General features: G+C 52.9%; 1 protein-coding gene across 1 annotated transcript in view; it reads right to left on the bottom strand.

The window, feature by feature from the left end:
• Positions 1-27,386, bottom strand: part of Ajap1 (adherens junctions associated protein 1) — a 115,720-nt gene that overhangs the window by 5,299 nt on the left and 83,035 nt on the right. Inside the window, exons 4-6 of the mRNA XM_005079262.4 lie at positions 8,772-8,859; positions 4,978-5,220; positions 3,043-3,173 (exon numbers count right to left, since the gene is read on the bottom strand). Of these exons, the coding sequence (XP_005079319.1) occupies positions 3,101-3,173; positions 4,978-5,220; positions 8,772-8,859 (404 nt within the window). The 3' untranslated portion in view covers positions 3,043-3,100. The remainder of the gene's footprint in view (positions 1-3,042; positions 3,174-4,977; positions 5,221-8,771; positions 8,860-27,386) is intronic.

Genomic DNA, 27,386 nt, shown 5'->3' with positions numbered 1-27,386 from the left:
TTGCCTCAAAAGCCCAAGGACCTGAGTTCAATCCCCCAGAACACACCATGGAAAGAGAGAACTATTGGAAAGTTCAAGGGAGCACTGTATATACACCCATGCATGCAACACACACACACAGAGAGAGAGAGAGACTGACACACAGACACACACACATAAAACAAAATTCACACACACACACACACACACACACAAAGAGAGAGAGAGAGACCGACACACAGACACACACACACATAAAACAAAATTCTTCTAAAGAAATTGCTACGTCACCAATAAAAAAAGCTACTAAAAGTCTTAAAGTCTCTACAAGAAACAAATGTCTCTATTGACTATTAAACCTTAATGAAATGTTTTTCTATTAATTGCTATTTATTTAAGGGACAATAAGTACTCGTGTAAATCTGAGAGATCTCTCTGGCAGGTCTCTGCTTACTGCCCGTGCCCAGGCGTTAGTTAATTATAAGAACCAGGGGACACTTAGAACCCAAAGGCTTTCATCCCAGTGAGTGATGAATAGCTCGCCCAGCACAGGGCGATGGGATCTTTAAGCATTTATCAGAGACTAATGAGGCTCTTTGCACAGCTCTCCTGGCTCTGGTCTACAGAAAGTCGCTGGAGGAGAAGCACGGGCGGGCGTGATGGCAGAGTTCATCCGTTTCACAAGGAGATGCAACACCTGGTTCCACTCAGTCCTGAGTATCCTCGTGATGCACATGGAGGTGCAGTCGTGGTCTGGAAACAGGGGTCCTCATGCAGATGGGGTGACTCTCAAATAGCTCCTGGGGCACCTACATCTTACGCCCCACCCAAGATCAGTGTAGGGGGATACCTATTCAAAATCGTGCGGACTTCATCACCCCAGGGAGAGGAGAATGCCATGGGAAAGACAAGAGGTTTTCCCTGGAACCAAGGAACAAATAAAACCATATGTCCCAACACCCAGGTTCTATATTCTTGTAAACATTAATGCTGCAGCTCCCTGCAAGGAAGGATGCAGAGCTCAGGCCCCTGAGTACTTGGAGCTAGTCTTCCTGCAGCCCCCATCCTATCCTCAGCCTGCCTACAGCTTGGAGCTGGCCTGGGGTGAGCAGAGGCACTTGGCGTGGTCTCAGACCCTGCAAGAGGTCTGTAAGGCAGAGGCACCTGTAGGATAGGCATTGTCACATCCTGGAACCAGACAGACAACCTCGGGTGATCAGCCTCATCATCGACAGCCTGGAGCCTCATGGTCAAGTCATCTGCCTTTCCTCAGCCTCAGTTTCCCTCTTTGTACATGGGCTTGCTGGGGAGAGTGAATGCAATTCCGTACGTGAAAATTGACCTTTCTAAATGGCCGTCTATATGACAGAGTTGTCCCAGCAGCAGAAGATATGAGGCCTATGGGCCTCCAGCTCTTGCAGAAAGCGGAGGCTGAGTGGGCAGGCTCTGCATCTCCATGTCAATGAATTATGGTTTAACACACTCTTTCTTTCCTTCTTTCTTTTTCTTAATTGATGTAGAATCTGACTCTCTACCCAGTTTGTCTTCAAACTCTCAGGGATTCCCCGGCCTCATACTCCAGACTGCTCGATTATAGGCATTAGCCACCATGCCCACCTTTAATGAACTTTTAAAGCCATAGCAGAGATGTGGTACCTATCCTACCCTGGGGCTTGCCAAGCTTTACCAGGCCACCGGGGACTCCACTGCTCCCCGGCACTCGCTGAGCTGACACAACCAAGAGGGATGGTTCACAGCCTTGATCGCATGAGCCGCACTGGCAGACCACGGCACTGCGCTCCGAGGATGCGCCAGGCTCCGTGTCCTGCCCGCTAGAAGGTCGTGCCTGCTGCCTTTCACGCGGGCTCCGTGAAAGCCTCTGCAGGAGGCTCCTTTCTATCTAATCTAACGACATTTTCTTGCCTGCTGGCGGAACAAGTTAGCTTTGGGACAGAGACTGAGGGATGGGGATTCGATTTGGACCCAACTTGCAATTCGCTAGTGCTGGGATTAAGAACTGACCGATACGTTCCCTGGCTGGCCGAAGCTTGATCCTTGTTTCCTGCTGGACAAGGGCCGAGTACGGAACCCCTGAGCCCTGCCCGGTCCTCAGACCTCTGCCCATTTTACTCAAACCACACACGAATGGTGAGCGATGAGTAAGAGGGAAGTGTTTGCGGATACCGCGTCCTATCTGAGAAACAGGGTTGCCATCTCATGGAGCATGACTGGCTGCCTCTTTTACAAGGGCGAGGCAGACTGGCTCACTCTGCCGTGACACGCCGGGCAAGCCTGGAATCACAAAGGCAGGGATGTCGCAGCGACGACACCCGTGGGCTGTGCCTGCAGCATGTGTAAACGTGGGACGACGCATGGGCCATGCAGCTCCTGGGAGGAGCACTCGCTCCTCCCCCCAGCGCCCCCCTCGCCACGTAGGCCATCGTTCACAGACTCCGCACAGAAGCCATTTAATGTTAGCCTCCGCGTTAATGCCATCCAGAGCAAGCCGAATGTTCCCGGGCAGCAGAGCGTGAAGAATTCATCCTGTCTGGGTGCCAGTCTCCAGCTTCAAATTAGTAGATGTCTCAACTCTTCGCTTTCTTCCTTTATCATGTTGTTTCTTATCTCTTATTTTCATATTTCAAGACTGCATTTTAATTCCTGCTGCCCGCGCCCCCCACCCCAACCCCCAAAACCCGGTGTCCCAGCATGATTGTGCGCTGAGGGTGAGATCCCTGTCTGCCTTAGCTGCCGCCCTGGTGGCTTCCTGATGAGGGATGGGAATGCTGAAGCCAGAGCTTGTTTCTGAAGGTGATTCTCCAGCTCGCAGTTCTGCACAGGGAGGGCATGGCACCGAGATTAAACTGCTGCTGCAAGGAGATCCTGGGAGCTGCACCCTCCCCGAGAAGTCCTGGATATGTGTTTAATAGAGGAGCCTCAGAGGCCCATGGTCCGATATCCACACAGGGGATGCTTCGGGAAGCTCACTACACAGAGATAAGGGGAGGGGTTGGGGGGCCAAGGAGACAAAGAGGGCATTCTGGCTCTCAGGGAGATACTCACCATGAAACAGACACATGGCGTCTGCCCTGCCCCCAGGAGGTAAAAAGCCTTCGGCCAGTCAGCAGGAGATTTCAAACCATTTCTCAGACACAAAGGCCACAGGGATGAGGTGCCGATCTGCCGATGAGGATCTGTGGAGAGCAGAGAAGGTTGGTGTGAGCCCCGGCATGAGGCAAGCAAGCTGGTCAGACGGCGAGGAGGGGGAGTCCATTCTCTGGAGATGGGTCTTTACCAACCTCTAGATAGCAGAGACCACCGCTGTCTTGCAGGTCCACTAGCAAGCAGAGAGGGGATGGATGCCAGGGGTGGGGACTCAGGTGTGGAGGCAGGATGGCTGGCCACCCCTCCCTCCCTCTAGGGACTGTCTCCAGATGCTGACTTTGGGACAGGCCCAGTGCCAGGGTCTTTGCTTCCATAGGAGAGACTGGATGCACAGTATTGCGTGGCGTGACAGAAAGGACGAGACCTAGCCCCCGCAATGTCCCCCTTACATTTCGCCATTGGAACCAGGTGACCGTGGCGGTTAGCTTCAATTACCAATTTGACACAACCTAGAATCGCCTGGAAGAAAGTCTCAGAGAGCGACTGTGTAGGTCAGGTTGGCCCATGAGCCTGTCTTGAGTGTTAACCGGCGGCGGGGAGAACTCAGACCACCATGAGCGGCACCATTCCCTAGGCAGGAGGCCCTGAACTGGAGAAGCAAGCAGGCAGGTGTGCGCGCCTGTTGACTTCACTCCTCTCTGCTGTAGACTGTGGGTGTGACTGGCGCGTGTTGACTTCTCTCTACTCTAGACCGTGGGTGTGACTGGGATGCCTTAAGCTCTTGCTACAGTGAAATTCCTGCTACGGTGGACTGAAATCTGGAACTGTCAGCTGAACAAACTCCTTTCTACCCCAAACTGTGTTTTGTCAAGACATTTTTTATCACGGCAACGGAAATGAAGCTGGTAACTAGCATGTTCCAGGCCCAGGGGCAGTCACCAGTGACATCCTTCTTGAGTCTGCATCAGGTTAGGAGAGTGCCAGCTACCCATCCCTCTATTGCTGGACATGGGCACGGCACACTTGCTCCCTGCAGCCAGGGGCACAGGAAGGAGCGTATAAAATTCTGCAGTCGCTCTGGCGGCCAGAAGACTTGGATGTCCAAGCCCACCTCTGCTGACTGGTAAAGCAATAGGATGGAGGGTGCAGGGTGACCCAGGGCTGACCTCCCAGCCGGGGTCCCGGGGGACCCTCTTATCCAGCTGCTGACTGGGGAGCAGGGAGGGGACCTCGAAGTCATACGAGGAGTCTGCTAACTGCCCCATTTCTCTCTCTGTTCCCCCCTAATTTACAAATGATGCATGGGTGCACAGTCATTTAAAAAATAGCTTATTGATATTTTAATTTAATGCTGGACAAACCTCGGGCAGCTGACTCAGGGGTTTCTCAGCCATTCCCAGGGATGGCTGGAGAAGTGTGTCCTCTTTGAGGGATCACCCATGAATAATAAAAGAGCGTTTAATAAGAGACTTGGGTCTGGAGCCTGCTTGGTATTTGCTATTTTTCTGAGCTGGCTGCTGACATTTTATTGACAGAGTCTCGGAGACGCTGACTGTGGGAGGGACCTGTCATAATTTGCCGATGCTCCAGAGGGCAGTGAGTACTTGGCTGGCTTTGAATCCAGAGACTGAGGGAGGAGGGCAGACACTCAGCCTCCAGGCACAGTAGTGAGGGGCTGGGAATATGTCTCCGTCCCTGTCCTGGGGTCTGACGTACATTTTTCACTATGGTTTCTGTTGTGTTTCCCAGGCTGGCTGTGTACCTGTTGATTTTCCTTCACCGCGGTTGTTTTTGACAAATCGGTCGTCAGCATGGGCTGGGCCCCTGGGAGAGCTACAGAGTGGCCAGACAAGAGGGCAGACCACGGTGCGGGTTCACCCACACAGAGCTCACCGGTTTCCATTGAACGTGGACTTGTACTCCCCGGCCGAGTGCAGGGTCTCATCGGTGTACACGGGCACGGATGCCCTGACGCACTCGTGGGAACACTGCAGTGTCTCATTGTAGGCCGTGAAGATGTCCACGCTGCTGGGCACCCGGGCCGGGGTGAAGTCTGTTAAGTTCTGGCAGCTCTCCTCCTGCTGGTTCATCTTCCTCTGGTGGCTGTTCCTCCGAGTGTGTCCACTTGGGGCACAGCTGGGGGGGGAGAGAGAGAGAGAGAGAGAGAGAGAGAGAGAGAGAGAGAGAGAGAGAGAGAGACTTGTGTGGGGGTGGGCAGTGTGCAGACCTCTGCCTCACATCCGCGGCGAAGCCTGCACTGCCAGGCACCGTCGATATTACACAGTAATTCTCGGCCTCTTCAGAAAGATCAACCACAATCAAGTAATCAGCTCCCTTTTTTTTCCAAATATAAAATCTGAATTTTAAATGTGGCCATTATCACAAGAGAGCTTGGAGGTGAGTGGTGAGGCTGTGGGACCTTGTTCGCCCAAGGAATGTCAGCTAGACTGAGGGGCTGACTTGGTTTCCCCCCCGATGACTTAATGGGGTGGAGAAGTTGATAGCGCTCTCTGTGGAAGGGCCTGGGCAGGACTGGGGGGACTCCGGGGGTAGCCTGGGGTGGAAAGCTGTTTGCTGTTGGGTGAACTGTTGAGAGGGAGGCCCTGGCAGTCACCTCACCCAGAACACACTGGAAACAGTGACTTGTGTTCATCCTTGCCAGGGTCTGAGGAAGGAACTCTCTCATGGCCATGATCTCCGCCTCACTCCTCACTGCTCTGGCTATGGGGGCTTCCGGCGGCCATGGAGGATGAACTGGGGACCCCACTCCAATCTGTGAGGGATCCCATGTGGGGGGGAGGTGACGCTGAACCAAGGTGTCATGTCTTCTGTGGGTCTCACTTTACTCCTTGCCTCTTCCCCAAGGTGGGGCGGGGCGGGGCGGTGTGGGGTGGGGCAGGTTGGGTGGGGTGGCCTGGGGGCGTGTGGGGTGGGGGATCCGATCGCTGCCGAAAGTGAGCATGAGGCAGAAGGCCCTCAGCAGAAGATGCTGACCCTCCTCACTCAGCCCTGGCCACTCTCCCAGAGGGAGGGGTGGCCTCGTCACAGATGGGGGTCACAAGTCCTCTCTCATGTGTGGATCATGATGCTGCATCGCCCCCATACATGTGGACCTGTGACCCCCATACATGTGGACCTATGACCCCCATACATGTGGACCTGTGCCCCATACATGTGGACCTGTGCACCCATACATGTGGACCTGTGCACCCATACATGTGGACCTGTGCCCCATACATGTGGACCTGTGCCCCCATACATGTGGACCTGTGACCCCCATACATATGGACCTGTGCACCCATACATGTGGACCTGTGCACCCATACATGTGGACCTGTGCCCCATACATGTGGACCTGTGACCCCCATACATGTGGACCTGTGACCCCCATACATGTGGACCTGTGCACCCATACATATGGACCTGTGCACCCATACATGTGGACCTGTGATCCCCATACATGTGGACCTACCTGTGACCCCCATACATGTGGACCTGTGACCCCCATACATATGGACCTGTGCACCCATACATGTGGACCTGTGATCCCCATACATGTGGACCTGTGCCCCCATACATGTGGACCTGTGACCCATACATGTGGACCTGTGCACCCATACATGTGGACCTGTGATCCCCATACATGTGGACCTACCTGTGACCCCCATACATGTGGACCTGTGCCCCATACATGTGGACCTGTGCCCCCATACATGTGGACCTGTGACCCATACATGTGGACCTGTGCACCCATACATGTGGACCTGTGATCCCCATACATGTGGACCTACCTGTGACCCCCATACATGTGGACCTGTGCACCCATACATATGGACCTGTGCACCCATACATGTGGACCTGTGCACCCATACATGTGGACCTGTGCCCCATACATGTGGACCTGTGCCCCCATACATGTGGACCTGTGACCCATACATGTGGACCTGTGACCCATACATGTGGACCTGTGATCCCCATACATGTGGACCTACCTGTGACCCCCATACATGTGGACCTGTGACCCCCATACATATGGACCTGTGCACCCATACATGTGGACCTGTGATTCCCATACATGTGGACCTACCTGTGACCCCCATACATGTGGACCTGTGCACCCATACATATGGACCTGTGCACCCATACATGTGGACCTGTGCACCCATACATGTGGACCTGTGCCCCATACATGTGGACCTGTGCCCCCATACATGTGGACCTGTGACCCATACATGTGGACCTGTGACCCCCATACATGTGGACCTACCTGTGACCCCCATACATGTGGACCTGTGACCCCATACATGTGGACCTGTGACCCCCATACATGTGGACCTGTGACCCCACACATGTGGACCTGTGACCCCCATACATATGGACCTGTGATTCCCATACATGTGGACCTGTGCACCCATACATGTGGACCTGTGACCCCATACATGTGGACCTGTGACCCCATACATGTGGACCTGTCCCCACATTCATGTGGATCTGTGCTCCCCCACATGCATGTGGACCCATGCCCCACCCTCACCCCCTGCCCCAGAAACTGTGGGAGCTTCTTCACCATCCGTCTGTCCTGGATCCGCCAGGGACCCCCTCCCCGGCTATCAGGTGTGAGGCCAGTAGAATGGGGTTTGTCCCGGGCTGCGTCCTCCGGCTTGCTACCTACCGCTGGCTCCCCATTTCTGGGTTTGCCCAGTGGCTGGGACCCTCCCTGTCACTCACATATTTCTGGGACTCACGGGGCACACGCGCACTGCCCCACTGGTGAGCTTGAGCTTCGAGGCTCACAGGCAACAACAAACGCCTTTCCCAAGGGGCTTTGGCTAGATCTGAGCTTCAGGTGCCACAGGCAGCGACGAGCCCTAGCAGCACCAAGTGTGTCTTGGGCTGTGTCAGATGTACACATCCCAACAGGGCCGGTCTCAAAGTGGGGCCACTTTACAGGAGGGGACAGGGAAGGAGAAGCCACCCGCGGCAAGGCAGTGACCTAGTTTGGGGGCAGAGAACTGCAGCTCAGGGGGGAGAAGGAGATGAGGAGGCTGGCTGGGTGAGCTGCCTTGACCTCGGTGGAGGGCAGGGGTCCAGCAGGGACCTGAGCATGCTGCTGCTGCTGCTGCTTCTCTGCCATCCTCAGGAATGACACGGACGGTTCCCTGCTAGGCAACATGCACAGATGCACGTGGGTCCCCACAGACCTCGGTGACAGGAGAACCACATATCCTGGGAAACTGTGTCATGAGTGCTGGGCTTACCACTTCTTGCATAGGGGAGCTACACTAGAAAGTAAACCCAGCTGAAGGCACTGGTGGCCAAAGTGTCTGCAGCTGTAGTCGACTTGGGACCCCCCTACTCCAATGGGAATGCAACCTGTAGGCTGCCACTCAGGACACAATGTCTTATTTGAAACGGGGTCTTGTGTGTATCACGGGCCAAGTAAGCGGAGGATGACCTTGAACTTCCGGTCCTCTTCCCTCCACTTCCCGAGTGCCGGAAACGGAGGCACGGGCCAACACACTCGGTGTGTGATGGTGCTGGGATGGAAGCCAGGCTTTCACGCAAGCTGGGCGAGCGTTCTGCCAACAGGGTTCAAGTCCCAGCCTCCAGGCACGGTCTTAAAAAAGTTGGGGCTCTCTGCGTAGACTTCCCTGGGTACCCCACAGCCCGCCGCTCCCAGGCCTTACCAATTTTTTAAGACAAGAGTTGTGATGAGTGCGGCGATGACCATGATGAGGGAGACGGTGATGGTGATGATCTGATGTACAGCCAGACCTGGAGGGGAGGAGACAGAGGCCAAGGTCAGCACAGCCTGAAGGACGACGGGGTGGGGGGGATGCTTAGGTGCTCATTGTCTGCAGCATCAAGGCTGGTCTCACCTGGGTCCATAAAGGGTGTCACCAGCCATGTCCTGTTCCTTTCTCATTCTCAATGTCTCAGCAGGAACATGGCCACGGGCAGCTGTGCCCTCAACCTGCTGCTTTGATCTGAATTCCAGTGACTCTGCTGAGATTCCCGAGCCCCCGTCCCCTTCCCCTTTCCTAGCATGAATGAACCAAACATTCTGTTTCTCCGTTCTGGAGACAAGAGTGTGGGGGAGGGACTAACCCAGCCCACCTAGGACGTCTAGAAGAAGATGGGTTCCCCCAGATGTATACCCTGAAGTCACTCTCCCTAGGGTTGTCCCTAGGGTCCTCCCCATCATTCGCTGCCTGCAAAGTTAGTTCCCACCAGTGAAAGTACAGGGATAGGGTGAGGCTGCTGCCGCCTGGCCTCGTAGCCCTGTCCCTCTCCCCAGTGAAGAATGGCATGGACAGGACCATGGAGTTGACAGAATGGGGATAGACCGGCAGGACCACTTCAGCAGCAGGATGGCCAGAGCCTGGCAAGCATTTGCTGGTCCTGCAGATGGCCGAGGTCAGGATTTCTCTGTCAGCCCCCTCCAGTGCTCCCAACCAGTGCGGTGCAGGGCAGAGGGCGAAAAGGTAGGTAATAGCTCCTGACTCTGGTTCCACCCTGGTCCACATCCCGTACGGACCTTGTCTGTCACAGCCTTCCTGGGATACGGAAGCAAAGAGTATCCCCAGCTGACTCAAGTGGCCAGCCAGAGTGGTCTGCAAGACACAGAGCCCCTGCTCTCTTTCCTGACATTGGCAAACATGGGACCGGAAAAAGAAGACCAAGGCAGCTTGGGGAACCTCCGGGGGAAACCATCTTCTTCCAAGGGCTGATGCCTTCGGGACGTCCAGGCTCTGTCCTGTCTCTACCTGGCGCCCAATTCTAACACCCACCCTCCAGACTCCAGCTCCTCACATCTGCCAAATCTGTAGGGGCACACGTTCCCGTGTAGCAGACTACAGCGTTCAGAGGCTGCTGGCAGCCTCCCAGAGACCGTCACACAAACAGATGCTACTTTTCCTGCTAAACATGACCATCAAGGGAGACTGGTTTCAGGAATGATTCCAAGTTGGCAAGGCCCGAACACGTGTCCTGACTCCCCTCGTCTCCCCTCCCCCATCCCCATCTTCTGTAGCGAAGTGCCGTTTTCACGAAGGATTCCCCTACTCTGTTCCACAGGAAGAGCATCACTGAGAAGCAGTGGAGCTGACACAAGAGAGTCTTGGCCACCCTCCGTCGTTTTTAATCTGTTGGCTCAAGAGCCACTGGGTGGTGCATTTTCTCTGTGCTGCACGACGCTGGTAGTGGCCGCCTTAACCATCACGGCTGCCTCCAGGAAACAGCAGTTCACCGCCACTTGCTTAGAGGTTGTAGCCCTCGCTGCTCGTCTTGGCCTGTGGCTTCCCATACACCTGTGCTGAGTTTGGGGCACTTGCTTTAGACCTCTGGGTGAACATCCTACTCCTCCAAGACCACTATTCAGCTTGCCAGGAGGGGTTAAAGCCAAGCTATACTGCAGAGGCCACCTCCAATCTCACCAACAGGAAGGAGTCTCTGCTCACTGGGGTCTGAGAACCGCCAAAGATCTCACGGGCAGAGGAACCGTGAAAGGGACGGACAGTTTAATGGACAGCCACAGAAAGGGTGTCACCCGCCCGGTGTCCTGTCTTGCCGCATCCACAAATTCCCTCAGCACGGTTGGTTGAGAGGTAGCTGTGTCATTCTGGAGAAATATGCAGATCCCATGCCTGTGCGTACGGTGAGGAGGAGGAGGAGGAGGAGGAGGAGGAGGAGGAGGAGGAAGCTGATGGTAGGGACAGTGGTGATGGATGATGATGGTGGTGATGGTGATGGTGCTGATGACGATGAAAATAGTGGTGGTGATTATGATGGTGTTGACAATGATGTTTTGACAACGACAGTAACAATGGTGGGATGGTGGTGGTGATATTGGTCATGGTGATGGTGACAGTGGTCACGGTGACAGTGGTCATGGTAAGGAGGGCCATGGTTACAAGGACCGTGGTAGGGATGATGTTGATTCTGGCTGGCGTCTGTGTGACGGTGATGATGGTGATGATGTGCACTTAGACTGCCGTGGTGGTGGTGACAGTCACAGCTGCATTGACGTCACTCAGACTCTCTTCATGACCACCGTCAGCGTCACCCTGTCACGATCACCAGCATCATCACAATCACCATTGCTGCCGTCATCACAGTGGCTGTGTGGCGAGATGAAGAGGATGGCGGTGACCATGGCGGTGACCATGGCGGTGACAGTGACCATCGCAGACACATTCGACAAGAAGCAGTGTGCTGTTCTCCCAATGTAGTCCTGGCAGCACCACTTCATGGTAGGGTCTACAAGTTACTGGTTACAGAAGGGGAAAATCACACGGGGAAATCTGTGTCCATCCCTCAGATCGTGCAGGACCTGCTGGCTCCAACACCGATTGCTCTGCCCAGCCCTGGGCAGTCTTGGTCAGTCTAAGTATTGCGTCTTGATCTGATTTCTCCCTGCTTCTGTGTCAGAGGCTACCACCTCTCCCCTTGGGAGCCTGGGAGAAAACAAGCTCATGCTCCCACAGAGGCAGATGCTCACACCCCCACCACCTCTTGTGTGGGAAGACTCCATGGACACCGTTCCAGGGCCAATACCAGGGGCCTCCAGTAACTTCTTGACACACCACACACCGATTTCCATGTCAAAAGCTACATCTCTTTGTTCCTTGCGATGAATGTGCCACATTCCAGGTCAAGGCCAGAGAACCCAGTGGCTGGATGCATGGTAGACACAGAAGGGCAGAAGAAAGAAGCAGCGAGTAACAGCAGCAGGGACTGGCTCACTGGGGCCCTCCAGGGGCAAAGAGAATCCCCTCACAGGGGCAACAGACTGCTGTCCACTGCTGCAAGATCAGAGGAGACCCAGGGTGCCTGTCGGCCCTGACCTCTTCTCATTCCTGAGAGAGCCCTTCCGCTGAGCTACTTATTTGCAGATGCCCGAGGCCCCAGAGGAGAAGAGGCCCACGAACAGAGGCATCTTCCATACTGAATGCGAGAACGAACCTACGGAACCCTGCAGGTGAGAACGGAGAACCCCCGAGCCTACTCTTTCGATCAGTGAAAGAAGCAGAGAGGGGAGCAGCTGACTCACGGGGCCCTCCTCGGGGATGGCTCTGAATGAAGAATACCAACCTTTTACGACGGCCCTCGTGAGTCTACGAAACCCCTTCTCAAAAGGGCTCACGTTGTCACCGTCTGTGCGTGAGTGTCTACACCCCCCCCACGCACACACACAGCCTTGCCCAGGACCATATGTTACATTGCTCTATTTATCACTAGGAAGCAATAAATGAGGGAAATGGGGACAGCCGCGTACTGGGTAGGTTTTTATCAACCCGACACAAGCTGGAGTCACTCGGGACGAGAAACCTTAGTTGAGGAGCGGCCTCCACTGGCCTGGCCTGTGGGCAAGTCTGGGGGTTCATCTTCTTGATTAATAACCACACTTGGGCAGGTGTCTCTGGGTGTGTAAGAGAGCAGGCTGAGCAAACCAGGGGAGCGAGCCGGTAAGCAGTGCTCCTTCATGGCGTCTGTTTGAGCTCCTGCCTTGACGTCCCTTTATGACGGGCTACAAGACATTTTGATGAAATAGACCCTTGCCTCCCCAAGTTGCTTTTGGTCGTGGTGTTTGATCGCAGCAATAGAAACACAAAGTCAAGGGTCAACTCACAGTACACATTTAAAAAAACTTTTTTGGGGGACTTTCTCACATGAGTCCTTTCTTTACATAACTTCTACCTCTCCTTCTTCCCCAATTTCCGAGTTCCCTTTTCCCTTCAAATTAATGCCTTCTTCTAATTATTAGTATTAGTATTTTATTATTATTAATTTACACACATATCAGCAAGCCAGCCTACTGAGTCATTTGAGTGTTTCTCATATGTACATGTGTTTGAAGCTGGCCACCTGGGACTGGATAACCTACTGGGGGAGGGAGCACTGTCCCTGGAGAAGCCTGACTATCCCTCTTTTAGCAGACGCTGATTACCTGTGGTTCTTAATCTAGAGGCGGGGGGCCTTGTGAAATTTTGCCTAACACCTTGGCCTGTTGGCTGGGGTTGCCATTGTGTAGGTCTTACTTAGGCAGCCACATTGTTGAGATTACGTGGGTGAAGCTTCTCTGCCACATCCAGAAGACACTGTCTAGCAACTGGTCTGCTTCAGAAGCAAGAGCTATGAGAAGAACCTACAGACCCCACAGGTATGATGGTTGAAAGACTGGTCCAAATAATACTTACGGGAAGCAGTTTGATTGTGGGGCATCAAAAAGAAAGCCTCGCCCTCCCTTTGGAAGGCTGTCTACCAAGATGAGAGCAGAGTCACATGGGAAGTTAATACGATGTTTACAGAATCTGTAGTTGGTTTTTTAAGCTGATATTCTCTGGATTCCTGGAGTGGTTCACCCATCTTCAGATGGAGCTAATGTAGGCAAATCTTTGTTCAGAAGATAAAATTAAGAAGTACTTCAAGCTTTAAACGAAGTGCAGTATGTGTAGTCAGCTTGTATCATATATATATACATATATATATATATATATATATATATATATATAAAACTTCCCATGCCATCATCCTGGGATCAAGTTTCCAGTTGCAATGGGCTCTAGGAGCCACTTAAACCACACCCCAAACACATCAGCCTCCCCGTACTTGACTCTGCCACCAAGGCGCAAAACCCGCCACAGATGATTAGCAAACATTAGCTGTAACTGTGTTTCAGTAAAGTTTTAGTCGTAAAAGCCAACAGCTGCCATATTCAGACCATGGGTGTCATTTTTCAGAGTTCTCGCTGAGGTAAGCAGCCGAAGGGGTTCTTGTTTGTAGCCTTAATGAGAGCATTTATCTGCTTTGAATGACCGACTGAGGGCAAGGCGGTCCTAAAGACTAGGGTCGTCCCTTGGCCTCACACAAAGGGTCGCTGTCATCAGAGATTTTCATTGGCCACTGTCTAGATGATTTAAAGACAGCCTCGGTCCTCTGCCCAGCAGCGGCACTCACCGAGCTGGATTCGGTCTACCCCCTATGCAGTCGTTTGACGGTAGGCCACTTTGCGTGACGGGTCTCTAGACAACTCAATTTGATACGATTCTTGATTCTTGAAAATCAAAACTCACAGAGAAACTGACAGATTTAATCTCTTCAGCGGCACTCAGAAACATTTCAGCCATGTGCCTGTCTGCCTCAATTGTCTCCATTCACAATGAAAAGAGCCTGCGCCTTGAGAATGAGGACGACCACATCAGAGGGGCGGCAGAACTCCAGCGGTGCAGACCTCGCTTCGCAAGCCCGAGGACCTGAGTTTGATCCCTAGAATCCACAGACAAAGGGTTGGCTCTGTGTGTTGTATTCCCAGTGCGGGGAGAGCAGAGACCAGAGGCTCTGATGCCCCAATCCGTGAGCACCAGGACAGTGAGGGAGCTGCCCCCATGGAGGTGGATGGCATTCCTGAGGCCGACACCGAGGTTGTCATGTCCTCCATATACAAATCCGTCTGTGCACTCGTGGGAATACACATACGCATGCACATCTATAAGTGACAAATTAATATTAAAAATGTTAAAGGAGACTACTCAGGTCTTTAGGGACCCGTCATTCTGGTCTCCGGAAAGGCTTCTGCCTGCTGTGTAGATGTCAAGTCCTCAGGTAGAAATCCCTAATTCTGTCTTTTTTTCCCCCTTAACCAGTGTCTCTCAGCACTCATACCTCGAATCAGTTCCCTCTGGCTAAGTCTCTGGTGGCCCTTAAATAACACGTGTGGGGACATCTGCCCCATAAACCCACTGACCCTGTACAAAGCATTCCTTGAGCTGTCCCTACTCCAGCTGCTAGGCAGGCTGTGACCAGCTTGACAATAATGTTCCCTCAAAGAAATATGCATTCCCCAGATGAAGTTTCTTAAAAAGCTATGAACTTTCCTCCACTTTCAAGGTCAATCCTGAGTTGAGTCTTGTAACTCTCCCGAATTCGGATGTGGTCCTTGAGTCCGGAAGCATGCAGTGTGGGAATGCTTGCCTCCCTGTCCTGACAGGTGTTATTGTCCCTGCTAATTTAGGGGCTCTTTCTGCTCCTGGTAATTGCCACTGTATACTAATGCGCTAGGAATCAGCTGCCATGCAGATAATGAAAAATTATACCCCGAATAATGGATGGGGACAGATGGATTACCAAGCTCCACATCAATCAATGGGGCTTTTATGGTTATATTTGTGGTGGTTTGTAATAAGATCTGGCCCTGAAGATTGATGGGGAAGTTGGTAACCCATCTCTGGGTCTGAAACGAGGTCTTATTAAGAAGAAGTCGCATCAAACATGGGCCGTTGTCCGTGGCGAAAACAAACCCATCATGGCTTCTCTTCTAGCATGGGAGGGGTGAGCAGTGCACTTGGCTGTCAAGCCTGGATGAAGACAAGAGCGATGGCCTTGGGATTTGCCAAGGCAAAGGGATGGCATCTCTGTGTTTAGAGTAGCTCATTTGACAGGGCATGGGCCTCATGTACCTGTGTTGTGGGAGCAAGACCTGGCGACCACTGGGATCAAGCAAGGCTGTCTTGCAGGGGCCAGTTTGACAGGTGGAAGGTTACAAGGGACATCCAGATGTGCCAGCTCTGGGGTATTCAAAGAAAAACAAGACCACTGGCTTTGGTGGCAGGAACACAAGGAAAGCAACTCTGGCAACCCTTCCGAGGGGTGGGTGTGCCCACCCAGGTCCTCCTGACAAACACGGCAAATGCAAGTATACAGAGAGGTTCTTGGGGAGACATGGTGAGGGAATTGGCTCATCCGTTGTGTTGTTCAGCCCCAAGTCAAAAGGACAGAACTGGAACTCATGTTTAAAACCTCAGTTCAAGGCTTAAAGCCCGAGCATCACAGCTGGAGATGTGGGTGTCAGCACCAGAGTCCAAAGGCTCAAGGGCCTAAGGGGTCTAACATTCAAAGGGCAGAAGCAGATGAATGCTGCCCTTCCCCAGTCTTTCTGGTCCATCGGCGCTCTCCATACGCAATGGTGAGAGAGGATCTGGGTTCTGTCTACTGACATGAACACAGATGTTTTCTAGAACCAACCAGAAACATTGTTACACACTCCAGCTGGACAAGCTCGCACACAGAGTTCACCATCACTTCACTGAGTGACATTACAGTTCAAAATGCTTCAAGTCAAGAAGCTTAAAGCAGTTCCCAATCAGAAGAAGGAGCTTCAGCTTAGGGCAGGGCCACACTCGAAACAGACAGAGCCCACCAAGGGAAGGACTCTGCTACCTCATTGACCTCAGCGTCTCTCACAGCAGCTCAGTGAAAAGAGGGGGTCTTCTGAGAGTCACCCCAAAGGACCCCAGCTCCACAGAGATCAATAGGAAACATTTATCGGTCTCTTGACACAGATTTCATGGTGACAACTGGGGCAGAGGCTGGTGATTCTACTGGGGTCTAGTAAGCAGATGCCAGGGAGACTGGCGACCATCCCACAGTGTTCAAAGGTCACCGCTTAAGGAAGGAGGAACTGGCCTTGAGGGGACTGTGGCACCAAGGCTGAAAAGACATGGGTTGGATGGCAGCAATGTCCATTTGTGTGGCCACAAAATGTAATTCTCCCTCCAGGCTCTGCCTTCCCGGTGACAAGGTGGCCCGGGGTAGGGACAAGAGATGACATTCACTTGATAGTGGCAGAGTATGCTAACCCTTGTTGTAAGAGTCGATATGATGAGCTCAGCTTGCTATGCAGCCACGGGGAGTGGGTAAGGATTCATGGGTATTAAGACTGCACCATGCAATTCCGGGGGTCCCGTGACCACTTTTGAGTTATGGAATTAACAAGGGAGACCCGTGGCACTCAGAAAGACCTCACATGTGGAATCACAGCCGCTCACAGGGCGGGGCCGCAGTTCATTGGCAGAGGGCTTGGCTAGCATGAAAAGGCCCTGGGTTTGATCCGCAGCATCACACAAAGCAGGCAGAGTGGTGGCTGCACGTGATACAGCAGAAGCTGGGGCATCGGGAGTTCAAGGTCACCTTTGGTTATGCAGCAAGCTTGAAGCCAGGCAGTGCAGCAACACTACATACATTTTGGAAATAACTTTTCTGCTAGGATGGTTTCTTGCGAGGAACTGCTGGCTTAGAGGGAGGAAGAGTCATTCTTCTTTGGACACTGAACACGAACAATGGAAGGTTGTCTGTGACCCCAGTGGACGGCCCTACACCCATGTGCGTGTGAGAAGCGCTAACTGGACTCGAGGGGTTACAAATAACAAGAAAAAAAAAGAAGGCATGGAATTATTAGATGTGGTGGGGGAACCGGGGAGAGCCCGAGTCGGGTAGTGATGGATGGAGATACTAAGACGCAGCTTCATGACCAGAAAGAGAAAGATGAGCAGGGCCCCAGGTGAGAGCAGGTGCGAGTATCCAGATGTCCCTGCCAAACACAAGTAGGCAAGGAGCACTAAACGGCTCCCAGAAGCCATGGGTGATGTGTGGAGTAGCCATGACAGGTGTTCCTCTGAGCTCAGTGTCCATCGGGTAGACATGGCTGACTGCCTGCTAAGCCCATCTGCCCCCAAACAAATGAACACACTCATATCAGGCAGCACATCGTGGCCTTGGAGGTCCCCTTAGGAACTCAGAGCAAGGGCATTTCTTGGGCAGTGACTAACCCAAGGACTGCACACGCAGCTAGGATGCATTGACTGATTCAAGCAGGCTCACTCCAGAGCCAACGCCCGCCACACCACTTCAAGCCCTTGAGGAATGGCAGGCTCCCCTCCACAAGGAGAGCTAAGACCAAGTGACACTTGCAGATCACCAACAGCTTTATGCTGGTCCAGTAGGGGCCTGAGGTTGCTCTCAGGGTCCTGCAATGGACAGGGTTAACTCTGGACAGGCCACATCAGTGAGTAAATTCCTCTGGATAAAACAGAATTTGGCATTTGTTTCCTTGTAACTTGAGCAAAGCTTGAGCACCTCAAACAGGATGTGTCGAGAGATGGGGATTCAGCCTGGCCAAAATGACCACATACCAACAAGCTTCCAATTCCAGGAAGCCCCTCAAAGCTACCATCCTGGCCATGTCTGGGCCAATCCTGGGGCCCAGCTTTGCCTATTGATGGCTGGACAGACCCGGCGAACACGAGGGCCCACAGAACTCACTGGCTGCAGTTTGGCTTGTCTTTGCAGTAGAAAGGCCTTTGGAGGGTGTGCTGGCTAGTTGTTTTTTTCCAACTTGACACAGGATAGATTCATCCAGGAAGAGGAAACCTCCATTGAGAAAATGTCTCCATCCAACTGGAGACAAGCCTGTGGGGGCGTTACTTTTCTTGATTAGTGATTGATGAGGGAGGGCCCAGCCCACCACGAATAAGGCCAAGTGGTCCTGGGTTGTATAACAAAGCAGGATGAGGAGTGTTGTGGAATATTTGTTTACACCGTGTGAAGATGTGTCACTGTGGCTGGTTTAGCAAGGAGCTGAATGGCCTACAGCTAGGCAGGAGAGAATAGGCAGGACTTCCAGGGAAAGAGAGGAACTCTGGGTTAGCATACAGGTGCACAGAGACGCCAGGGAGACACTGAAGAGGCCGGACATAAGGTACAGAGTAGAGGCAACCAAGCCACATTGCAGAACGTAGGTTAAAAAAAAAGCAGGTTAATTTAAGTTGTAAGAGCTAGTGGGACGAGCCTAAGTTAATGGCCAAGCTTTCATAAGTAATAAGATGTCTCCACGTGTTATTTCGGGGCTGGTGGTCCTGAAAAGAAAGTCTAAGTACAGAGAAAGCCATAGGGAGCAAGCAGTAAGCAGTTTCCTCCTCCATGCGCATGGCTACGGTTCCCATCTCCAGGTTCCTGCCTTAGTTCCTGCCCTGAATCCCTCAGTGAGGGATTGCGATTGACTGTAAGTTAAATAAACCCCACCTCCCCACCTCCCCCAAGCTGCTTTTGGTTAGTGCATTCCCACAGCAACAGAGAAGCAAACCAGGGCAGAGGGCATCTTTTAGGGGGTCCCTACCCTGCTTTTAACACACCATAACCCTCCTGAGCCTGTTCCAAAACACAGCCTACATGGATTTCAGACAAGATGGCAGACACTGCGACCTGGGCTTCCAGCCCCTGGTCCGGTGGCTTATCCTTCTGAGGCAGGCTGGAAGGTATCCCTCCAAAGGCCAGGCCTCCTTCATAGCCATCAAAATGCTCCTTGTTTCAAACAGGGTCTCAACGACATCACTCCCTGTGGATTTCTGAAGATGGAGTTTCTGTCCCACCTGGTCCCACAGCCATTTAGCCCCAAACGAACACACAGAGGTTAGTTATAACCTGTTGGCCAATGGCTCAGGCTTCTTACTGGATAGCTCTCTCTCAGCTATTAAGCCATGACTACTAGTCTATGTATTTCTACATGGCCTTGCCTTACCAGAGAAAGCCCAGGAGATCCTATCTTCCCAGCATCTACATGGCATCCCCTCTGGCGGCTTCTCCCTTCTTCCCAGAATTCTCCTCAACTGGTGTAGCCCTGCCTCTACTTCCTGCCTGGCTATGACTAACCAGTGTTTTACTCATGGACCAATAAGAGAAACACAGATACAGAAGGACACGCCCCATCAGGTCTCAAGACAAAATGAACCTAGATTCAGAGTAAGCCCCAAACCCATGGCTATCGTCCTCGTAAGAGAGGCAAGAGAGGAGAGGTACAGAGAGAATGAGCCCACGTTAAGACAGAGGCAAAGGTTGGAGCCAGGCTGCCGTAAGCCAAGGAATGTTGAGACCCACCAGACAGAGAAGGAAGAGGCTTCCAGAGTTGACCGCAGGCTGGACGTTGGACTTCAGCCTCCAGAACCCGGAGGCTTCAGCTTGTTTTAGCTTACAAGTGCTTACTAATGCCTCAGGGCGACCCTGTGAAGCCACACACCATGCAGAGTGGGTACTCTCACTTAGGAATCGACAGTGGGAAGGTCCATGCAGAGAACAGACACGGACTCCCGGCCACATCCCGTGCACGGGTCCACATGAGCAGCTGCCTCCACACACAGGGCTTTGAACCTGCCTCAGGTACACACCTGAGACCTCCAGGGAGGGAGGGGATTGCAGGCCTTGATCCCACAGTTCCAGCCTGGGAACAGACTGAAGGGAACAGTGGGGTGGGCCTGCTGGCAGATTCCATAACGCTTTCCTGACCCGCCAGGCCCACTCATTTCTACATCCCCCTTGGTGGACTGCGTCCATCTGACCATTTAAGGAAAAGTCCGTAGGCCATCTGGGAAGGAATCTCACTTAGTAGATTGTTTGTCCTGGGAGAATAAAGACCTGAGCTCAATCTGGGAAGTTCCCTAACAATGTCAGGCACGATGACCCATGCTTGCAACCAGCTAGGGGAAGCAGGGACAGGAGGACCTCTGGAATGCACTGGTCAGCCAGTCTACAGCCATTGGTGAGCTCCCGGCCAATAAGAAACCTGTCTCAAAGGTGGTGGACCGTGTCCCTAATGATAACATTCGAGGCTGTTTACTGGTCTCTATATGCATATATGTATGTATGTGTGTGTGTGTGTGTGTGTGTGCATGCACATGAACATGCCAACAAATACACACACACACACACACACACACACACCATGTGAGGCTGCTGCCCTAGAGGACCCCAGAGCTCGAGAGTGGACACTGGCGAGGCAGGGATTGAGGGATGGGCAGTATCTTCTCCATCCGCCTCCTACCGCATGGCCAGCCCAATCAGCGTGAGCTGCCACCGCTTCAGCTGCTCTGAAAACCAGGGGAGGCCGCCTCCTTCAGATCCAGTTCATTTTGGCTCTGGAAATGGGTTACACAGACAAGCCAGGCTCATCCATCTGCTGCTGTGACACTCACGGGGCCACAGCGTGGCAGATAAGTAGGGATCAGGGCTGGACTGGGGTGGAGGAGCCTTGGTTCCTCTGGCTGCCTGAACTTGGGGAATGAGGTTGACTCCTTGACAGGCAGCGTCCCCTCCCCCCCACAGGAAGGCCGGTCTTCAGGGACATTCAGAGCCTGCGGAGAGAGAGAGGGCCGCGCTAGAACTTCAGCATTTCCAGTCACAAGCTCGCTCAGGCATCGTGTCCTGAACTGCTCATCTCGTTGGAGGAGACAAGCAGCTGACTGACTGGTGGGGTCTGAGTGAGCTACGGAACAGATGTGTAAACGACCCACCTCTCTCTCTCTCTCTCTCTCTCTCTCTCTCTGAACTCAGGCCGTGCTTGAATCTTCCACAAAGATGCGGACTCCAGAGGCTGGTGCAGGCAAGCTGGCCTCACTAGGTGCTAAGAAGAAATAGCAGGGGCCATTGAAAGGATCAGGGGGACGGGGGTTAGGGGAGACATAAAGCTTGGATGACACTACAAGGCCCTCTTCGGTGTGGGAAGCTTCACTTGGTAGAGGGACAGTCAGGGGCAAGGCTGACGTTTTCCAGGGCCAGGTCTCACCACCACAAGTCACTTGTGAGTTCTGAACCGACACTATGAGACCTGGAATCCACCACAACCAGTCCTCCATCCCAGAGACACCAGCACCTCCCAGAAGCACTTAGCACCCCATCCTGGAGGTACCAACATCTCTCACAACACCGGCTGCCTCTAACCCTTTGGGCACAAATGGGCCAGTCTTGTCAGGAAGGGTAGTTCCTTCCAAAGTCACCACGCCTCTTTCTACAATGACCCGTCGGAAGACAATGTACTGCGAATGTTCAGCGCCCAGAGGAGCGAGGAGGGCGAAGGAGCCCGAAGGAATCTGCTCATGCAAGGGCCTGCTGGACCACAGCAGATTCTCAAAGGAGGGTTGATGGGGGAAGTCCTTCTGTGTGTATGTCAATAAAACACTGTTGGCCAATAGGGAAGCAAGGCAGGTGGGACTAGAAGTCTAGGAGGATTCTGGGAAATGTAGTGAAGAGAGTCATCACCATGTGATCTCCCTGGAGTAACAGGTGCTCAGGAGAGCGTCCTCAACAAGGTAAGTCCTTATAAAATATGTATTAGTAATTATGGGTTAATAATCAAGTCAGAGATAGCCAATAAGAAACCAAGCAAACAGCCAACCGCTTCATAATTAATATAGTGTCTTGTGTGTTATTTGGGGGCTGAAAGCAGCAACAGGACCCAGGCGGCGGGCAGGAAGACTAAACGTTACAGAGGGTGACCACTCACTCTGGTTGTGGCTTTTGGCAGATTCTGTGCAGAGAGTCAGAGATGGGACATTGCCTGGCTCAGTGCAAAACATTCAGAGGAACCTCTGTAGAGACTGGGTCCAGACAAACGGAAGGACCCACACACCATGCCCATCTGAAAGCTCCGGGCTGCTCATTGCACATCACAGGTATGAAGTTACCACCCGACAGCATCACGTGACAAAGGCTTGGTACTAAAGGAGACAACCACTGAGAGGTGGGTCCCAGGGGGTGCTGCCCGCTTCTGTAGATGAACTATACATGTGGTGATACATTATTCATGATCTATTAAAGCTTGCCTGAGGATTCAGAAAGCAAAGTCAGCCACAAGATACGGAAGCCAGGTAGTGGTGGTACACACCTTTAATCCCACCACTTGGGAGGTAGAGGTAGACAGATCTCTGTTAGTTCAAGGTCACACTGAGCTACTCGAACTATATCCAGTTCTAAAGAGAAACAGTGCACACAAAGATGATAGTAGCGCTTGGGAATCACACATCTTTAATCCCGGGACTCGTGAGATTTGTTTTTAGGACAGGAACAGAGTCTCAGAGCTGGCATTCACTCTCCAACCACATTGAAAGGATAGGAAAACATTGAAGAATCAGGATTCTCCAGCTACGTTGAGGAGAGAATAGAAGTCTGAGACTACAGTCTGAGGTTTGGTGGAACCAGGGTCACCTTTCAGTCTGAGGTAGAGTGAGAGCTAGTGACCAGCTGCTTTTTGCTTTTCTGATCTTCAGGCAAACTTTAATAAATCATAAATAATGTATTTATCACAAAGTCACTGGTGGTTTCTGATTGATGGTGTGACTGTGGATGCTAGAGATGGGCCTTGTTGGAGGAATTAGGTCACTAAGGGTGCAGCTCCGAAAAGAAGCATTTTACTGTCCCTTTCTGGTCCGTCTTAGCTTACTGGCCACTGTGCTGGAGCAGCTCTGCCCTGCTGTGTTTTCTATGACAGAGGACTCCTGGTGGTCACAGCTAAAGGTAGTCATGGGCCCATGAGAGCCATGGCTTGAATGTGTCTCTTAATGTGTATGTGTTGGAGACATGGTCCCCAAATTCCTGTGTTGATGACACTTGAAGGCAGGCCTCTGGGAGGTCACCAGGGTTAGACGTGGCTGTGTGGGTAGGGCACTCATGATGGTGGCAGTAGCTCAGTAAGCCTGAGATGGCACATGTACTTATCTTGCTACACAAGATCCACTGTCATGCTAGGAGGCAGTCAGAAGGCTCTTTCCAGAGGCCATATCAAGCTCTTGGACCTCCCAGTCTCCAGGAGGGAGGGAATGCAAACAAAATAAATGACTTGACTTTACAACTTCCTGGTCTGGGGTAGCAGGAAATAGATGGATAGAATCGTGAACTTGGCCAAGTTGGTAGTGGTCTCAACTCACACTCCGGACTGAGTCCATCAGCCGAAACTCAGAGGTTAGACACACAAAGCTCATGGGCCAGCATTGGGTTCAGGGTGTTTGTACTGTCTGCTCTGTCCTGGGTTTGGGGGAAAAGAGGAGGTGGTACAGGGACCCTTCACAGTGAGTTTGTCTTCAGGCAGATGCTGCTCACTGAATCCTGCAAACGCAGGTCACTCTTGAGAATGGTCTGCCCCTGAGGACCCTTGTGGTAAGTGACATGTAGGACGGTCCATCCCCTTGCTATAGGTGACAGGCAGAATGGGTCATCCCCGAGGACCCTTGTGATAGGTGACATGTAGAATGGTCCATCCCCTTGTGGCAGGTGACATGTAGAATGTGACCTTTTTGATGAGAGTCTCAGGGCGAGGATTTGTTCTCCACTTAATATCACCCTCAGATTCTCCTCCTTGGGTCCGAGGATCCTCCAGATAGAAAGGTGTGGGCCTCTGTCACTCATCAGCTCATTAGACGACTGCTTACTGAGGTCCTACTGTGTGCTGGTATTGCCATCTCCAAGACTGCAGAGGCGAAGAGAGACAGGGTCTCCACCGGAGCCAGTGCCATCTAAAAGGCAGCTCATCACTAACAGACCTCAAACACACACGCACTGGTATCCATCCCAGAGACTTCAAAGGCCATGGGTACCACGGGTTACCATAAGAGCCGATCCAGGAAGCCTTTCCCTTGGTCTCTCCAGCTCTGGCCACTGTCACCCTGGGAAGGCAGAGACTGGGGGTGGGTGGGGGAGTGGAACTGGCCATTCTCAAGCTTATGATCCAACAAGGAAGTATTTGGGCCAGCGATAGGGTGAGGGACTCACGCAGAAGTGACAGGAGCAGCAGCCACCAGCGCGGTGGAGGGGGACGCTGGTCAGACGGCGGTGCAGCCTCACACACAGCGAGCCCCGCGACCCATCAGAGGCTGGATGAGCCGAAGGCTGGAGCCAGTTGTCAGCTGCATGACTGAATGGAGAAGGGGTGGGGCAGCAGACAGGAAAGGGCTTGCCTGGGAGATTGGAAGTGGTCTTCCTGGCAGCTTCAGGACAGGCGTTGCCACCCATGCATTAGAATACCGAGGAGCCCCCAAGCGAAAGGCCACTGTTTCACGGTCTGAGAGGAGGAGCCGTCTACCGCTATGCTCTCCACCGGCCTCACTCCCACCCACCATCACCTCCCAGGGGGCTTTGTTACATAGGAGAATAGACAAGGTCAGAGGCACAAACGCGGCTTTGAGGACGGAATGAGGACACAGGGAGGACTGTGAGCAGCCTCCGTGCTCCACACCGGGAGGACTATGGACAGCCTCCGTGCTCCACACCGGGAGGCCATGGGAGCTGCAGCATCCCTCCTTCTTTAAGACCATTCTCAGGCCCTTCCCAACCACAAAGCGAGCATCAGCACTCAGCTGGGTAGAGAGCACACTGTGCACTCAGAGAGTCAGATGGCAGAGCCAAGAGGTTCCACAAAGCGGACCTGACTCGATGTGTTTCACCCGCGTTTCCAGGGCTTCTGAGGTCTTCTCATGGCCTGAGTCAGAAGCACAGCAGCCACGGGCACGGACACGGTGGGAGCTGATTAGGATGGGTTTGGAGGTCCTGCTGTGGAGTCTGTCCTGTGCCTACTGCCCAGACTCCCCATAAACAGGAGGCAGGAAGGCAGAGGTGGCTTGGGAAATGCCAGCCTAGGATGCTCAGAACTCGGCGAGGAAACTTGGTACAGGCTGGTTCTTACTAGTCACAGAAGACGTGACCACTATCAAAGCACCAGGGTACCCACAAGCTCTGACCTGGCCTGCAGCCCCAACCAAGAGGCCCCTCTGCTCAGATGGCCATTTATGCTTCACCCTTAGAGGGTTACAACCTGCACCGCCGAGGTCCATGCAGGGATGGAAGCTTCTGACGGAAGTATGGCTCATGGGAGGGACTGAGGCTACCATACTTCTGCTGCCACATTGAGAGACACTAGCCCTGATGGAGCTAAACACCAGTGATGGAGTCTGCTTGACCGGACTCCAGGTGACTCCCAGTCCTTCCCCCAAGGCCTATGTGAACTGTCTTATAGGCCCAGGTTTCCCTAACACCTTACCAGTCAGTTTAGCTGGAACCTCTAACCCTCTGTATCGAACCAGAGTCCTCATCCTCCACCCCAAACTCCACAGAGACCCTGGCCTGCCTTCAGCAAAATTCCAGTCAGGCCTGTTTAACCAGACCCCTTTCCCTACTGAGATTTTCTCTTGGTCATTTGCCCACCTTGGCCCTACTCCAAGCTGATCTCCACCCGCCCTCCCCACAGCAGAGTCATGAAGCGGGATGTGAGATCCTCGCCAGTCCCCGGGCTCTAGGAAGTCTTCCACCCAGTGATCTAGCAACATCCTGACAAATGTCTTCCTGAACCCCAGCCTCAGATCTTCCCAAGAGTCCTGAGTCACTACCTCCACACTTAGATGGAGTTCAGGGGTAGGGCTGGCCTCAGCCCCCAGCCTCAGATCTTCCCAAGAGTCCTGAGTCACTACCTCCACACTTAGATGAACTTCAGGGGTAGGGCTGGCCTCACATAATCACCCGGAGCAAGGCTCACAGCTGCCCACACGCCCAGCCTTGGCAGAGGAGGGCCAGCTTCATCATCTACGTGGGGGTGTCATTCTCAGAGCCTCTGAAGGTGCACTCCTCTCAGTCACCCTCGGAAGCTCCAGCCAGGTGGCTGAGCAAGTGCCGGGAAATCTGAAGTTAGGGTACAGTCTGGAAGGGGTCAATGTGAAAGTAGACCTAGCTCCCCACGGAGCTAGGTTTCCAGGGCTGAGGTTTCCCCAAGGGACTATCACTAAATTCAGTAGCAGCCAGGACCATTATGCTACCAATAAAGAAGAGAGCAGATCCATTTGAAAGGCTCCCGTCCCTTCTGTCCTCCCACAAACCCCTTCTCTGGTGGCAGTGGGCAGGGAGAGGAGCCTGCAGATCAGGTCAGGGGCTGAGAATTGCCAGACCATACCTTCCAGCTTTGATGCCAGCTGGGAAGAGTCACACCCAAGCAGGGCAGCCCCATCAAATTTGCCCACCGGGGTTGCTGTAGGTTAGACATGAGCAACTTGGCCGTTACAGCTTGGGGCACTGCCCCTATCATACATGACCTTGGAGGGAGGTGAAGGAGTCTGAGGCCCAGAGCTCAGGGGCTCCTGTGGGAAGAGAGCAGTCAGCAGGAAGCCATTGCTCTTTGCTTTATGCCTGGACCCCACGACATCCTAACCTGTGTTTTCCAAGACCCAAGAACATGACACCAGTAAGAACAACAGCAACGTGCCCGACCCATCTAAGTTAGGCTGGAAACCCAGAAGCAAGGATGACCCTGTGAGTTGAAGGATACAAGGAAACCTGTGGTCCTTCCCAATCTCACCTCAACGACAGCTCCTGGAGGCCAGGAAAACAAAGAAGGGGGAAAGAGGGGAGGTAAAAATTCTCAATAAAGCTAAGATGTAGAGAAAGAGGAAAGCCCAGTTTTCAGTCCACAGAGTGTAGTAGCATCTCCTCTTGCCAGTGAACTTGTCAGCGGCCACACCCCTTTGGGTGTGGTTTCATGTGTGGCCTTGACCACAAGGGAGAGAAGCACCAGTGCCCTGCCTTCGACAGAAGGCTGGCTGCTTGTTGGCAGAGAAAGGGCTCCATGCCACATAAGGGCTGGCCTCAGAGAAAGAGCTGGCAGAGGACGGTGGCTATGGGGAATCACACATTACCTCCGTAGCAACGGCTCACTCTACCAA

This window comes from Mesocricetus auratus, unplaced genomic scaffold (assembly GCF_017639785.1).
Source record: "Mesocricetus auratus isolate SY011 unplaced genomic scaffold, BCM_Maur_2.0 Super-Scaffold_100042, whole genome shotgun sequence".
NCBI lineage: Eukaryota > Metazoa > Chordata > Mammalia > Rodentia > Cricetidae > Mesocricetus > Mesocricetus auratus.
The sequence above is the reverse complement of the archived record's forward strand: the minus strand, read 5'-3'. Positions and strand labels throughout refer to the sequence as shown.